We start from the raw sequence: 14596 nt of genomic DNA on the forward strand, positions 1-14596 counted from the left end.
AGGACGAACGAGTGGCTACATGAATGGTGCAGGGACATGAACTTCGGCTTCCTGGACCATGGAGAGGCACTAAAGGGACTGCAGGGACCAGATGGACTCCACCTGACAAGGAGAGGCAAGAACGTCTTCGGACATCGACTAGCCCACCTCCTCCAAAGGGCTTTAAACTAGGTAAGCTGGGGGAGGGTACCCACTCATGTACTAGCGCAGTAAGTAATTTTCCAGGAGAGGTGAATCGACACTCCATTTCTGAAACCGAGGTAAGTTCACACAGTAAAAACAATCATACAAAAGCCACTCAAACTCAGGCGGGAAATTCTACACAGGGTCTTAGCAAACATAAAGTATGGAGGGCTATGTATGTTAATGCACACAGCTTAGGCAATAAAATTCTAGAATTAGAGACAGAGATAACGAACGCCGACCTCAATGTAATAGCGATATCTGAGACTTGGTTCACAGACTCACATAGGTGGGACATGGCTATACCAGGATACAACTTACTTCGTCGGGACAGAGAGGGAAGGATAGGGGGTGGGGTAGCACTATACACTAGAGATAACATCAAAGTCACCAGAATCACAGATGTCAACTACACCGGGGAATCACTCTGGGTGAACCTGGCCAGAGGAAACGAAAAATGCTTGTATCTGGGTGTAGTATACAGGCCCCCAAAACAGCAGGAAGACAGGGATATGGAACTAATCAAAGACATTGAGAACATCACTTTACGCGGGGACACGGTTCTGCTAGGGGACTTCAATATGCCCGATGCTGATTGGAAGACACTTTCCGCTACTACCAGCGGCAGCAGAAGGCTTTTAACCTCCATAAAAGGGGCGCGACTCAAACAAATGGTGCTGGAGCCCACCAGAGATCAGGTGACACTGGACCTGATACTCACCAATGGAGAAAGCGCTTCAGAAGTTTCGGTAGGCGATACACTAGCCTCCAGCGACCACAACATGGTATGGTTCAACATCAAGATAGGCTTCACTAGATCAAACACAGCAACAAAGGTCCTCAACTTTCGGGGCACTGACTTTAAACGCATGGGAGACTTCGTCCATCAGGCGCTACAAAACCAAGCTGAAACCAATAATGTAGAGGCTATGTGGTCAATCCTGAAATGCACCTTGCATGAGGCAACAAACCGCTATATAAAAACAGTAAGCAAACGACGGAGAAAGAACAAGCCCCAGTGGTTCTCTGCAGAGATCTCGGATCTTGTCAAGGAAAAAAAAAAAGCTTTTATTTCCTACAAGCATACAGGAAACAGGGTGACAAAAGAAGACTATCTGACCAGGTCTAAAGCAGTCAAAGCGGCAGTCAGAGAGGCCAAGATTCAAACAGAAGAACAACTAACGAAAAACATTAAAAAAGGGGATAAATCCTTCTTCAGATACATTAGCGACAGGAAACGAAACACAGATGGGATAGTACGTCTCAGGAAAACAGACGGGACCTATGCAGAAACGGATTCTGATAAAGCCAAACTACTAAATGAATACTTTTGCTCAGTCTTTACTTGTGAGGCGCCAGGAACCGGTCCACAACTGCAGGCAAGGCAAACCTCGGAAGACCCGTTTCAAAACTTCAAGTTTACACCCAGCAGCGTCCATGGTGAACTATCAAAACTCAAGGTGAACAAAGCCATGGGACTGGACAATCTACACCCCAGGATTCTTAGGGAGTTGTGTGATGTCCTGGCGGAACCGCTATCCGTGCTGTTCAATCTTTCCCTAAGTACCGGAAAAGTCCCCATGGACTGGAAAACAGCTAACGTCATTCCATTGCACAAAAAAAGTTGCAGAACGGAGACTGCGAATTACAGACCGGTCAGTCTCACCTCAATAGTGAGCAAACTCATGGAAAGACTTATTAAACAAGAATTAGATACGATCCTGACCGAGGAGAATCTACAGGATCCCCAGCAGCATGGATTCACAAAGGGAAGGTCCTGTCAATCCAATCTGATCAGCTTCTTTGACTGGGTTACAAGGAAACTGGATATGGGGAAGTCTCTAGACGTCGTGTACTTGGACTTCAGCAAAGCTTTTGATAGCGTCCCGCACCGCAGATTGTTGAGCAAGATGACTTCGATGGGATTGGGAGTGATATTGACGACATGGGTCAATGACTGGTTAAGCGGTAGAATCCAGAGGGTAGTGGTTAACGGTACCCCCTCCAATACATCGGAGGTGGCCAGTGGAGTGCCACAGGGATCGGTCTTGGGACCGATCCTTTTCAAAATATACATAAGAGACCTGACTCAAGGGCTTCAAGGTAAAATAACACTATTCGCCGACGACGCCAAACTATGCAACATAGTAGATAACAGCACCTTACCCGACAGTATGGAGCAGGACCTGCTCTTATTGGAACATTGGTCCTCAACTTGGCAGCTGGGCTTTAATGCCAAAAAATGTAAGGTCATGCACCTTGGCAGCAAAATCCCATGCAGAACTTACACTCTGAATGGTGAGACCTTAGCTAGGACTAGGGCAGAACGTGATTTGGGAGTAATCATTAGTGCAGAAATGAAAACTGCCAAGCAGGTGGAGAAAGCTGCATCCAAGGCTAGACAAATGGTGGGATGCATCCGTAGAGGTTTCGTCAGCCGGAGGCCCAAAGTCATAATGCCCCTGTACAGATCCATGGTGAGACCTCATCTTGAATATTGTGTTCAATTCTGGAGACCACATTATCAAAAAGATGTGCGGAGAATCGAGTCGGTTCAGCAAATTTCCACCAGGATGGTCTCGGGACTCAAGAACCTCCCATATGAGGAAAGACTGAATAAACTGCAACTATACTCACTCGAGGAACGTAGAGAGAGGGGGGACATGATTGAGACTTTTAAATATATCACGGGCCGCAACGAGGTGGAAGATGATATCTTCTTTCTTAAAGGACCTTCAACCACAAGAGGTCATCCGCTGAAAATCAAAAGTGGGCAATTTCATGGCGACACCAGGAAGTATTTCTTCACCGAAAGTCGATCATTGGAATGAACTTCCATTGCAGGTGATTAACGCCAGCAGCGTGCTCGATTTCAAAAAGAAATGGGATATGTATGTGGGATCTCTAGCCGGGTGAAGTCTGGAGGTGGGTCATTAGCGTGGGCAGACTTGATGGGCTACAGCCCTTTTCTGCCGTCATATTCTATGTTTCTATGTTTCTATGATAGAAAAACAGCCACTGAAATGATATTAAAAAATCCAAAAGCAAAAAATGTGGTGGTCAATATTCAACGCAATTTAAGTGGGCAGGAGAGGCTCCTGCCTGGTTAAATTGCATTCAGAGGGCCAGTCACTGATGTTCAGCAGCCTTTAACTGTTCATGCTACTGACCATCAGCTAAGAGTACACAAAGCAGATCTAGGCAGCGGAGGAGTGTTCCAGGGTGAGGTCAAGAGATATACGTACAAGTACTAGCAATATTTAGTGCCTGTGCAGTTAAGCAACCAGATAGGAGTAAACCAAGGCTGCCTACCATTGGTTTTAGCTATGTAGGTGCCAGCACTGAATATCAGTCAGAACTCATGTACTCCCTCCCTTTAGTTAGCAGCCTGATTTCCCCTCCCTTCCCTCTACTGAATAGGGCCAAACCCCACATTTTAACCCCCTTCCAAGAGCATTCACCTTCTTCATGTGCCTACCCCCATTCTGTATACCTTCCTCAGCCCCGTCTTCCCTTAGTATCCCTGAGAGTTTAGGGTCTAGCCAGGCAGATACAAATACCAATCGCTCATGCCCTTGCCAGCTCCGGTCACAAAATGGCTGTCACAACGGCCGACGGCAGTCTTGTGATACAACATAATACCTTGAATCTGTCTCTACAGCTCATGACAGTTTCAGCAGTCAGAACATGTCCAGTAATTCCTGGATATAAAATGCTAATGCCACAGTTGGTCCTTGTGACTAAGCAAGCCACTTATCCCTCTATAACTCCAAGTACAAACTTAAGACTATAAGGTGCCTTAGGCTCCTCCCTTGGGAGGGGCCTGGGGCGCCTCAGCCAATCAGGGACTTCCTTAGACTCCTCCCTAAGATAGTCTCTGCTTGGCTGAGGTGCCCCAGGCCCCTTCAAAGGGAGGAGCCCGAGGCGCCTCAGCCAATTTGGGCCTTAGGCCCCACCCCGTACATCACATGATGAACCGGGGCATGGCCTAAGGCCTCAGACTCGTCGCGGGAGGCATTGGAGCAGGAGGTACTAAGCACCCACTTCTGCTCCGTTAAAGGTACGGGGGGGTGGGGTGGCAGGAGGGAGTTGGCATCCCTCCTGCCGTTACGTTAGTTTTTGGGTGGGACCGATGGCAGGAGGAAGTGCGAACCCTCCAGTCATAATTTTTTAAAATGTGGCTGCGGGACAAATTTTTTGGGGGGTTCGGGGAGGGAGGGGGTTAGGGGCACTTGTTGGGAGGGTGGGTTAGTAGTAGTAGATATGGAAGGGAGTGGAAACCCTCTTGCCATAATTTTAAGAACCCGGAGTAAGGTACGGGAGGGGTGGGCTGGGTCCCGCCGGGCCTGATGGTGGTTTTGCGATGGCAGGAGGGAGTTGGCATCCCTCCTGCCATATTTGCAGGGACGGGGTGGGCAGCTTCGGGCCCGATGCCAGTGTCGATGGCGGATTTGGGGTTAAAATCACGAGCTTGCTCAGCTAAAAAGCATTGCGAGCTCGTGATTTTAAAGGGCAGAACAGGGCAGGAGAGTCGGCCAGGATAGGAGCGACTGGTCTTCAGCAGTCGCTTCTTTTCTGATCGGCAAGCCAAATTGGTGTTAGCTACAGTGTTTAGTGAATCGCTGCCCTCCCAGATTTGCATACCATTTCCCTCATTTGCATGCACGGATCGGGATGGGATCGCTAAACACTTTAGTGAATCGAGTCGGTGGGAAAGGGCTCGCAAATCGATCGGTACACGATCGGTTTGCTTTCTGAATCTAGCCCTTAGGTCTCTCCTGCTCCTTAGGCCTCGATCCTCTTCGGGAGCAGAAGGAAGCATAAAGTCCTCCTGCTGGTCGCTACGCAATAGCGGCCTTAGGCCACACCCCAGCGCATCATCTGATGCACGGGGAGGGGCCTAAGGCCCTGATTGGCTGAGGCACCTCGGGCTCCTCCCCTCTGGGGTGGGCCGGTTATGCGTCCCGTGGGGCCGGTCAGGGGTGCAGCAGTTGAGCCGGTGGGGCCTGGGGCAGGAGGAAGGCCAACGGAGCAAGAGAGACTGAGCACCCCTCCTGCTCCCAACTTGTATGTATGGGGGGGTGTCGGGCCGGTGGGTGAGCTATGCTCTCGGGCTCCTTCGACTCTCCTGCTCTCTGCTGCCGTTCCCCTCAGTGTAGCCCCGCTTTAAAACCACAGGCCTGCACTGCGGGGAAGGGCGGCAGAGAGCAGGAGAGTTGGGGAAGCCAGCAATGGGGTGAGCAGGCAGGAGAGATCTGACAGCAGTGACAGGAGGCTGCTTCTCCTGTCACTACTGTCAGGGTCTGCGCATGAGCAGGGATCGCACATTTACGATCCCTGCTCACAAATGGGGGCGTTTCGCCGATCGCCCCCATTTGAATATGACTGATTAGTGAATCAGTCAGACTGCCCAAATTGGAATCTGGTCGCAAACCGATCGGTACAAGATCGGTTTGCTTTGTGAATCTAGCCCTTAGTGTGCTGCTAATGTAGTTAAATCAGTTATCGCCCCTTGATTAATTCCCTCCTTTATTCTTTATCTTAAACTACATTAAATTCAACAAAACTAAGCAATATATAACAAGTGGTAAATGCTGCCACCATAGAACCCTTCCAACAAACTCCACTATTTATTTTTGCTGCTGAAACAAAGAGGACTCTTCACACCTACCTGTCTAAAGCTTCTGCTACTAGTGGGCTCAGGACAACATCCACCGTTCCTTTAACTTCCACAATGGCTGTTGTTCTTGTTTGACAAACTGGATGATCCAAGGTCCATTCCTCAGTTAGAGTCTCATCATCAGCAGGTTCCATGCTCTTCTTTTCCAGGGGAGTATAAGGGGTGCTAAAAAAGCCAAACAGATGAAGAAGCTACTGTATGTTTTTAAATAAATAAATTTGCCAATTCATCAATTCTTTACTACTATTAGAACAGTATTCTTCAACCAATGGACCGGCGGAAATAAAATAATTATTTTGTGGACCGGCAAACTACTAAGACTGAAATTTTAAAAACCCATCTCTGCCCCGTCCCCGCAACCCATCTGATCCCATCCACACAAGCCGCACAAATAGTTATGATTTTATATTGAACGTATTTTATTAAAGCATAAAAAGAAACAGTATTCTGTACAATTGCCATTTTATAAATACAAATAATACAGAGCAAGGATCAACAAAGCCCCTGTTTCCCCTCCCCTTATATCCCCTCTACTATCAAGAAAACTGAATAAGCAACCTGTCAAGGAAATTAGACGCCTTTTTACACTGAAAGTATAATTATATTTATGGGAAGGGGTGGTTTATAGTTATATTATAGGTTCTATCAATATTTATGAATACAATACATGTATGTTATTTTTGATTATAATATTGTGAAAAGGGTGGGTGGGGGAGGGAGATATTTTTATGTATTTATGATGATATATGGAAAATTTCAAGTAATGTATATGATTCAATTGATATAATATGGTGTACTTGATGTAAGATGAAAAAATGAATAAAGATTTGGAAAAAATAAAAAAGAAAACTGAATAAGCCAAAATATTACAGAAATATTACAGAAATGCTACACAGAAATATCATGCTAACAAAATACCGCAGTCACACATGACAGGAATAGTGTTAGGGGAGTTGAAGAACACTGTATTAGAAGGTTAGCCAGCTGTCAAAAGAGAAAAGGGCCCTTTATCTAAAAACAATATGAAGCTGCATTACAGATTCATGGCAATTTGGATTTAAGGCAAGGACATTATCTTGAAGGAAAATTAAGAATATAGAACAATAAAACTTAAGAGCTGCTGTATTGGGTCAGACCAATGGTCCATCCTGCCCAGCAGTCCACTCACGCAGCAGATCCAAGGTCAAGACCAGTGCTCCAAAAGAGTCCAGTCTCACCAGTTTAGCAGGAACTTGTCCAACTTTGGCTTGAAACCCTGGAGGCTGTTTTCCCCTATAACAGCCTCCGGAAGAGCATTCCAGTTTTCTACCACTCTCTGGGTGAAGAACTTCCTTACGTTTGAATGGAATCTAACCCCTTTTAACATTAGAGAGTGCCCTCTCGTTCTTCCTACCTTGGAGGGTGAACAGTCTGTCTTTCTCTATTAAGTCTATTCCTTTCAGTATTTTGAATGTTTCGATCATGTCCCCTCGCAGTCTCCTCTTTTCAAGGGAGAAGAGGCCCAGTTTCTCTAATCTCTCACTGTATGGCAACTCCTCCAGCTCCTTAACCATTTTAGTCGCCCTTCTCTGGACCCTTTCGAGTAGTACCGTATCCTTCTTCATGTAAGGCTACCAGTGCTGGACGCAGTACTCCAGGTGAGGGCGCACTGTGGGCCGGTACAGCGGCATGATAACCTTCTCGGATCTGTTCGTGATCCCCTTCTTGATCATTCCTAGCATTCTGTTCGCCCTTTTCGCCACCAGAGCACATTGTGCAGATGGATTCATGGACTTGTCGATCAGAACTCCCAAGTACCTTTCCTGGGAGGTCTCTCCAACTACTGCCCTGGATATCCTGTATTCGTGCATGAGATTTTTGTTCCCAATATGCATCACTTTGCACTTATCCACATTGAACCTCATTTGCCATGTCGTTGCCCATTTCTCAAGCTTGATTATGTCACGTTGCAGATCTGCGCAATCCCCCTGTGTCTTCATTACTCTGTATAACTTTGTATTGTCCGCAAATTTAATCACCTCGCTCATCGTACCAATGTCCAGATCGTTTATAAAGATGTTGAAGAGCACAGGTCCAAGCACTGAGCCCTGCGGCACCCTGCTGGTGATGCTCTTCCAGTCTGAGAATTGTCCATTTACCCCCACTCTCTATTTCCTATGTTCCAGCCAGTTTTTAATTCACATGAGTATTTCACCCTCGATTCCATGGCATGCAATTTTCCGAAGTCGTTCATCTTATTTCCAAGTGCAAATTAGATTCTTACCTTGATAATTTTCTTTGTAGAAGAAGGGCAAAGGATTCCAGATGATAGGCAATCTCCCTCTTCCCATGAACTGTTTGCAGAAGGATGTCAATCACATCTTTCAGCTCCGCCTCCTCCCCCAGTGGACTGCACTGTACCAAAGCAATTGATCACAACTGAAACTAAGAAAATACGAAGGAAGGGTACAGGGAACCTCCCTGAACAATCAATTCTGTTCTGCTCTGTAATAAATATAATACTATTAATAAACAGCATGAAGAAACTTAGGTGGGACTAATAACCCACCAGTCTGTATGCAACCAGCACTAACACAAATGGAGCTCTTTGTATCTGAGATCTTTTTTTTTTTTTATATCGCTATGATGTTCTTTTCTGGCTGGCAGATGAACATCCCCAGCTCTGGTATACATATCTGTCTGAGGCAGGAAGCAGGTAAAGTATTTGACAGGGCAGGGTATCCAGAATCCTTTGCCCTTCTACTACAAAAAAAATTATCGAGGTAAGAACCTAATTTTCCCTTGTAGCACAAAGGAAAAAGGATTCCAGAATATAGGTGATATACCAAAGCAGCCCTTGCATCTAGGGTAAGACAGATGAGCCTACCCTTAAGGCTGAGGGCCAAAATGCAGTGTCTTCTAATGCCACTACATCTACTCTGTAAAACTTTATGAAGAGTAGACCATGCAGCAGTCCTGAAAATCTCCTTGGGTGAGATCACCCTTGCCTCTGACCATGAGGAAGCCACACTTCTAGTGGAATGCACTTTGAAAGTGGCAGCTGTTTACCACAGCCAATGTATGTCAAAGAAATTGCCATTCAAATCTAACTAGAAATGAACGTTTTAGAGGCTGGTCTTCCCTGCCTAGCCTGGCAGGTCAAAACAAAAAAGATGATTAGGGAGCCAAAGCTCGTTGGTTTCTTCCCAGTAACAGAGAAGAACTCTCTGCACATCCAGCAATTCAGCACTAACCTGGGGGGGGGGGTATAGTTCATGGACTGGAACACTGACAAAGACTTCCTGATTGACATGGAAGGCTGAAACAAACATTGGTAAGAAAGAAGGAATCGTATGTAAAGTAATTCTCATTTCTGTAATCTTAAGAAATGGTTGTCTCCATGAGAGTGCCTGTAACTTGGAGACTCTTCACGCAGAAGCATTCGCCACCAGTAACACCATTTTAACAGTAAGATCTAATAGTGACTCCTCCTGCAGAAGCTCATACAAAGCTTTACTTATCCCTTTCAACACAATGTTAGGGTCCAATGCACTGGAGGTGCAGTCTGAGCGCCCCCTTCAGGAACCTGGACCCATCCGGAAGAGCTGTCAGAGAATCCTCTTCCACTGGAGCTCAAACACTAGAGACCTGCCACTTGCACTTGAACAGAGCTGATCAACAGCCCCCTGTCCAGCCTGCAGAAAGGCTAGGACCATGGAAATCAGGACTCACAAGGGTTTTATCTCCTCTGTCATGCCCCATTACTGAAACATCTACCAAGCTGTAACCAGAGCTGGCTTCTTAGCTCTAAGGAGGATAGATATAACTACTTCCAAACATCCTATCCCCGCCAGGTATGCCAACAAGCCGCAATGTAAGCCCAAAGCATTCCAAGATTCTACATAGGAACCGGACCCTGACTGAGGAGATATGAATGAATTGGTAACTTGAAGCTCTTGTTCCTCTGGAGACAAACGAGATCAGTGTACCGTGATAAACGCGGCCAATCTGGAGCCACTAGGACCACAAGTCCTGGGTGGTTTGCTATTCTGCAGACGATTCAGCCTACCATGTGCCACAGAGGGAACACGTATAACAGCTCTTCCTCCAGCCACGGTTGAACCAAGGCATCCAAACTGGCACTGCCAGGCTCAAATTGGCGGCTATAAAAACGATCTATCTTCGTGTTTCTGACCGAGGTGATGAGATCCATGATCGGGCTACCCCAATGTAGTCGAACTTCTTCTCAGACAATGACCACTCTCCTGAGTCCAAGGTCTGCCAACTGAGATAGCTGGCTTGTACCTTCTCCACTCTAGCTTCTGCCAACAAAATAACATTTGGGCTTCCATATGTAAGGGGGTACTCCTAGTGCCTCCCTGCCAGTTTACATAAGCTACTGCCACAGTATTGTCCGAGAACACTCAAAGTGCCTTGCCTTCTACAGATGAAGATAGGCCTCCATCAAATCCAAGGATGCAAGGAATTCCCTTGGCACCATGACTGCAATGACTAACTGCACAGACCCCATGCAGAAGCAAGGAACTCTCAATGCTGCATTTACTCATCTGGAGTATTGCGTTCAATTCTGGTCTCCTTATCTCAAGAAAGATACAGTGACGCTAGAAAAGGTTCAAAGAAGAGCGACCAAGATGGTAAAGGGGATGGAACTCCTCTCATATGAGGAAAGACTAAAACGGTTAGGGCTCTTCAGCTTTGAAAAGAGACGGTTGAGAGGAGATATGATTGAAGTCTACAAAATCCTGAGAGGAATAGAACGAGTACAAGTGGATCAATTTTTCACTCCGTCAAAAATTACAAAGACTAGGGGACACTCAAAGTTACAGGGAAATACTTTTAAAACCAATAGAAGGAAATTTTTTTCACTCAGAATAGTTAAGCTCTGGAACGCGTTACCAGAGGATGTGATAAGAGCAGATAGCTTAGCTGGTTTTAAGAAAGGTTTGGACAAGTTCCTGGAGGAAAAGTCCATAGTCTGTTATTGAGAAAGACATGGGGGAAGCCACAGCTTGCCCTGTATTGGTAGCATGGAATATTGCTACTCCTTGGGTTTTGGCCAGGTACTGGTGACCTGAATTGGCCACCGTGAGAACGGGGTACTGGGCTTAATGGACCATTGGTCTGACCCAGTAAGGCTATTCTTATGTTCTTACTGATTTCAGATCAAGAATTGGTTTCCAGTCGTCTGAGCCTTTCTTGCACACTATGAAGTATATAGAGTATATGCCAAAGCCTGGTACTTTGCTGGGTACAAGCCCTAAGGCTCAAATATCGAAGAGCCTTTTCACCGTCACATGGACCCTGACCGCTTTTTCTGGTCATCCTGAGCCACCAGAATCCACTTTAGGATGTACAAAGAATGGTTGAAATTCAGGAATCATAAGGAAAGGCTTAGATATCATCTCAGCTACCTGTAAGGAACCCAAAAGGGTGTCCGAAAACTCTGCAATTAACAGTGTAATGTCTGGATGCAAGAAAAAAAATGTGGTCCGAGACCTAGTACCGCTCATAACTGAGCACTGGTTAACCAAGGACTGCGGGGATTCCAACTTCAATTCCTGAAAAGGCAAATGAGAAAACTTATGGAAAAAGATACCTCAACAGTCACCTTTATTTTCTGACAATCTGCAAGAAAAATGACATCATCCCCAAAGGACTCAAGATCAAAAATCTTTTGGCAGCCACTTATAATTCTGACTATGCAGAATACACAGGAATCTCATGAGACAACTACATAAGAACCTGCAAGAAATCCAAGTAATGAAACAATACATTGCTATCCATTAAAAAAGTCAAAAAGCTGACCTCCCTCCTACAGAATCACACAGAAACAGAATCTCATCCCAGGGCACTGGATGCACAGCATCTGATGGAACAGATCTGAACCATTTGGACATACTTCCCCAACCCACCTAAGGAATGTGAAAATCAGAATTCAAATGGACATGGTGATCAGGAAAACCAGCAGACTCTCTGCAGGCAAACTCACACTGACCAGACCGATGTAAGTGGAAATCAAATGGAGATAGTAAGCCTCTCCAACTACCTCTGTACTTTCGAAAGAACTCTCTTTCTGCCCTACCAGCAAAATAGATAAAATCCAATTATACTCAAATCTTGAAAAATTCTTCAGGAAACTCCACTTAAAAGTACATTTCCACAATAAAAAGACTCCCAATAGACTGCAATACGGCCTAAAGAATACATACAAAGTAACATAGCAAATGACAGCAGATAAAGACACGAAAAGTCCATCCAGTCTGCCCATAAATTATACCCATTAAAAAGTACATGATTAAATTAACTTGTCTCTTCTATGATATTTTCAAGCGGCAGAACAGAGAGGAAGGGATTCTCCATCTTCCCTTCCTGCCCTGCCGACCCAACCAGCACAACCAATGTCGGGGCCTTTGTCCCGCCCCCAAGGACTGACCTGCCTGCTTCAGCCCTTGGAAAAGGGCCAACGAGGGTGCCACAGCTGTTTTTCAAGCGGCAGAACAGAGAAGAAAGTTTGTTTTGTACTGTATTGTCTTTATTTGACTTTATTTAATATGTTCATCGCTTAGAATTTGATTAAGCGATTAATCAAGAAAAATAATAAACTTGAAACTCCATCTTCCCTCCCACCTTGCTAAGGTTATTTGCTAAGGTTCTTCTGTTAAGATTTTTTGCTAAAGTTTTTTGTTCTCCGCACTTTACTTGCCGTTTTGTTAGATGCATGTGTAATTGTTAGATGCATGTGTTAGATGCATATGTGATTGCTAAACGCATGTATTAGATGCATGGGTCGCATGTACTAGACGCATTAGATACATGTATTAGACGCATTCAATGCATGTATTAGACACATATGTGATTGCTAAACGCATTTATTAGATGCATGGGATGCATTTATTAGACACATCAAACGTATGTATTAGACGCATGTGTTAGATGCATGTATTTGACGCATATGTTAAACGCATGAGTGATTGTTATACGCATGTATTAGATGCATGACAGGTTGGGAGAGCTAACTCACCCAACACAACCACTACTATCAGTTACTGGCTACATCTTAAGAGCTAAATCAATCTGTTTGCTATCAACTAAACAAACTAGAAATTGGGAGTGTTAGGGAAACCAATATAGCTATTGCGACAGGAAGAGACATATTACCCTGCAAACATGAATTTCCTATTGATTTTACTGATCTATCTAATAAGTGGTAGCATCAAAGATGTTAACTCACTCTGTCCACAATTACGTTCAGTCCATTACCATGATCTATCAATCAAGCACATAATTAACCCATAAGAAGACAGGGTAAATCATATTAACGTAATCTCAAATAAAGGAAGACATCAACGAACCCCTAAAAAAAGAATAAGGAAAGTAAAACCTATCAGAATCACTATTCCTATCAAGCCTATCTTATCCGCCTCTGTTCCCTGCGCATATCTTAATACTAGATCTGTCAGGAATAAAGCTTTCCTAATTAAAGAATGGATCATCAGCAAGCAAATAGCCTGTCTTTTTCTAACCGAAACATGGCTATTGTCTGAAGAAGATCCAATAATAATTGATCTTCTACCAGATAATTGAAAATCCTTACGCTAAACCGTGAGGGAAGAAAAGGGGGAGGATTAGCAATTATTCTTAAGGAAGGATTTGAGTTCGAACTATTGGATTCCAAAATGACCAATCAGTTAGAAATATTAGCCTGTAAAATTAGCAATAAGGAACTAGAAGAATCCCTATCTTGCATATTATTCTATGTCCCACCGAAAAGTTGGCCAAAAGCCAAAGAGGACTTTTGTGAATTTGTTCTACATAATTCAATTATTCCTTCTTACAATATCATCGCAGGTGACATAAACATACACCTAGATGAAGAGGACAATCCAGATACGAAAGACTTTAAAAACTTTTTATCTCTACTCAATTACAATCTCCCTCTACCTACACAAACACATGAAAAAGGTCATCACTTAGATGTAGTAGCTATGTCCACAAAGGAAATTTTAGACCCTGCCATCTCTCTACCTGATGGCACCTGGTGTCACGATATCTAGTCTGACCATTTTATTTATTATTTCAAATTAATCTGGACTCATTTAAAATCTAAAACACATCCAAGGATAAAAATAGAACATCACACAAGGGGTTATATCAATCCAGAGGAATATTGGTCACAATATGAACTACAAGCGGAGATAGGAGAAGGAGTCGATTTCTGGGATAACTGGATGAAAACTAGCGCATCCATTTTAGATAAAATTGCCCCTAAACGAAATAGCAAAAATAAATATAACAAATGGTTTGACACTGAACCTCTAAAAATGAAACAACTAGAAATATGACTGGAAAGAATTTGGAAAAAAACAGAAATGTCAGACCATAACAACTGGAGATCCAACATAAAAATCTACAAACAACTGATAAAAGACAAACATAAAGCATTCTATTCTTCTAAAATCAACTTATCTAGCACTAGTTCAAAAGAGCTGCTCAACATGTTTACAATTTTTTTTTTTTAATTCTTTATTCATTTCTTAATCTTACAAGTGTACAAATAATAAAACATTTAAAATTAAATACATCACTTGAATTTCTTTCTAGTATAACATCAAAATAAATAAATTTATTCCCTTCCCACCCACCCTTTCATTTAGCATTTAATCAAAAATATACAAAAATAAGTATTCTTTTCTTTTTTTAAAAAAAAAATTATTTTATTCATTTTTACATATT

At 43.9% G+C, this 14596-nt stretch overlaps 1 protein-coding gene across 9 annotated transcripts in view; it reads right to left on the bottom strand.

Moving 5' to 3' along the window:
• The window catches only part of KIAA1109 (KIAA1109 ortholog), a 908505-nt gene that overhangs the window by 625108 nt on the left and 268801 nt on the right, over positions 1-14596 (bottom strand). For all 9 annotated transcript variants that reach the window (XM_033938537.1, XM_033938601.1, XM_033938589.1 and 6 more), the window contains exon 30: positions 5855-6028. In XM_033938537.1, the coding sequence (XP_033794428.1) occupies positions 5855-6028 (174 nt within the window). The remainder of the gene's footprint in view (positions 1-5854; positions 6029-14596) is intronic.

Source organism: Geotrypetes seraphini, chromosome 1, assembly GCF_902459505.1.
Source record: "Geotrypetes seraphini chromosome 1, aGeoSer1.1, whole genome shotgun sequence".
NCBI lineage: Eukaryota > Metazoa > Chordata > Amphibia > Gymnophiona > Dermophiidae > Geotrypetes > Geotrypetes seraphini.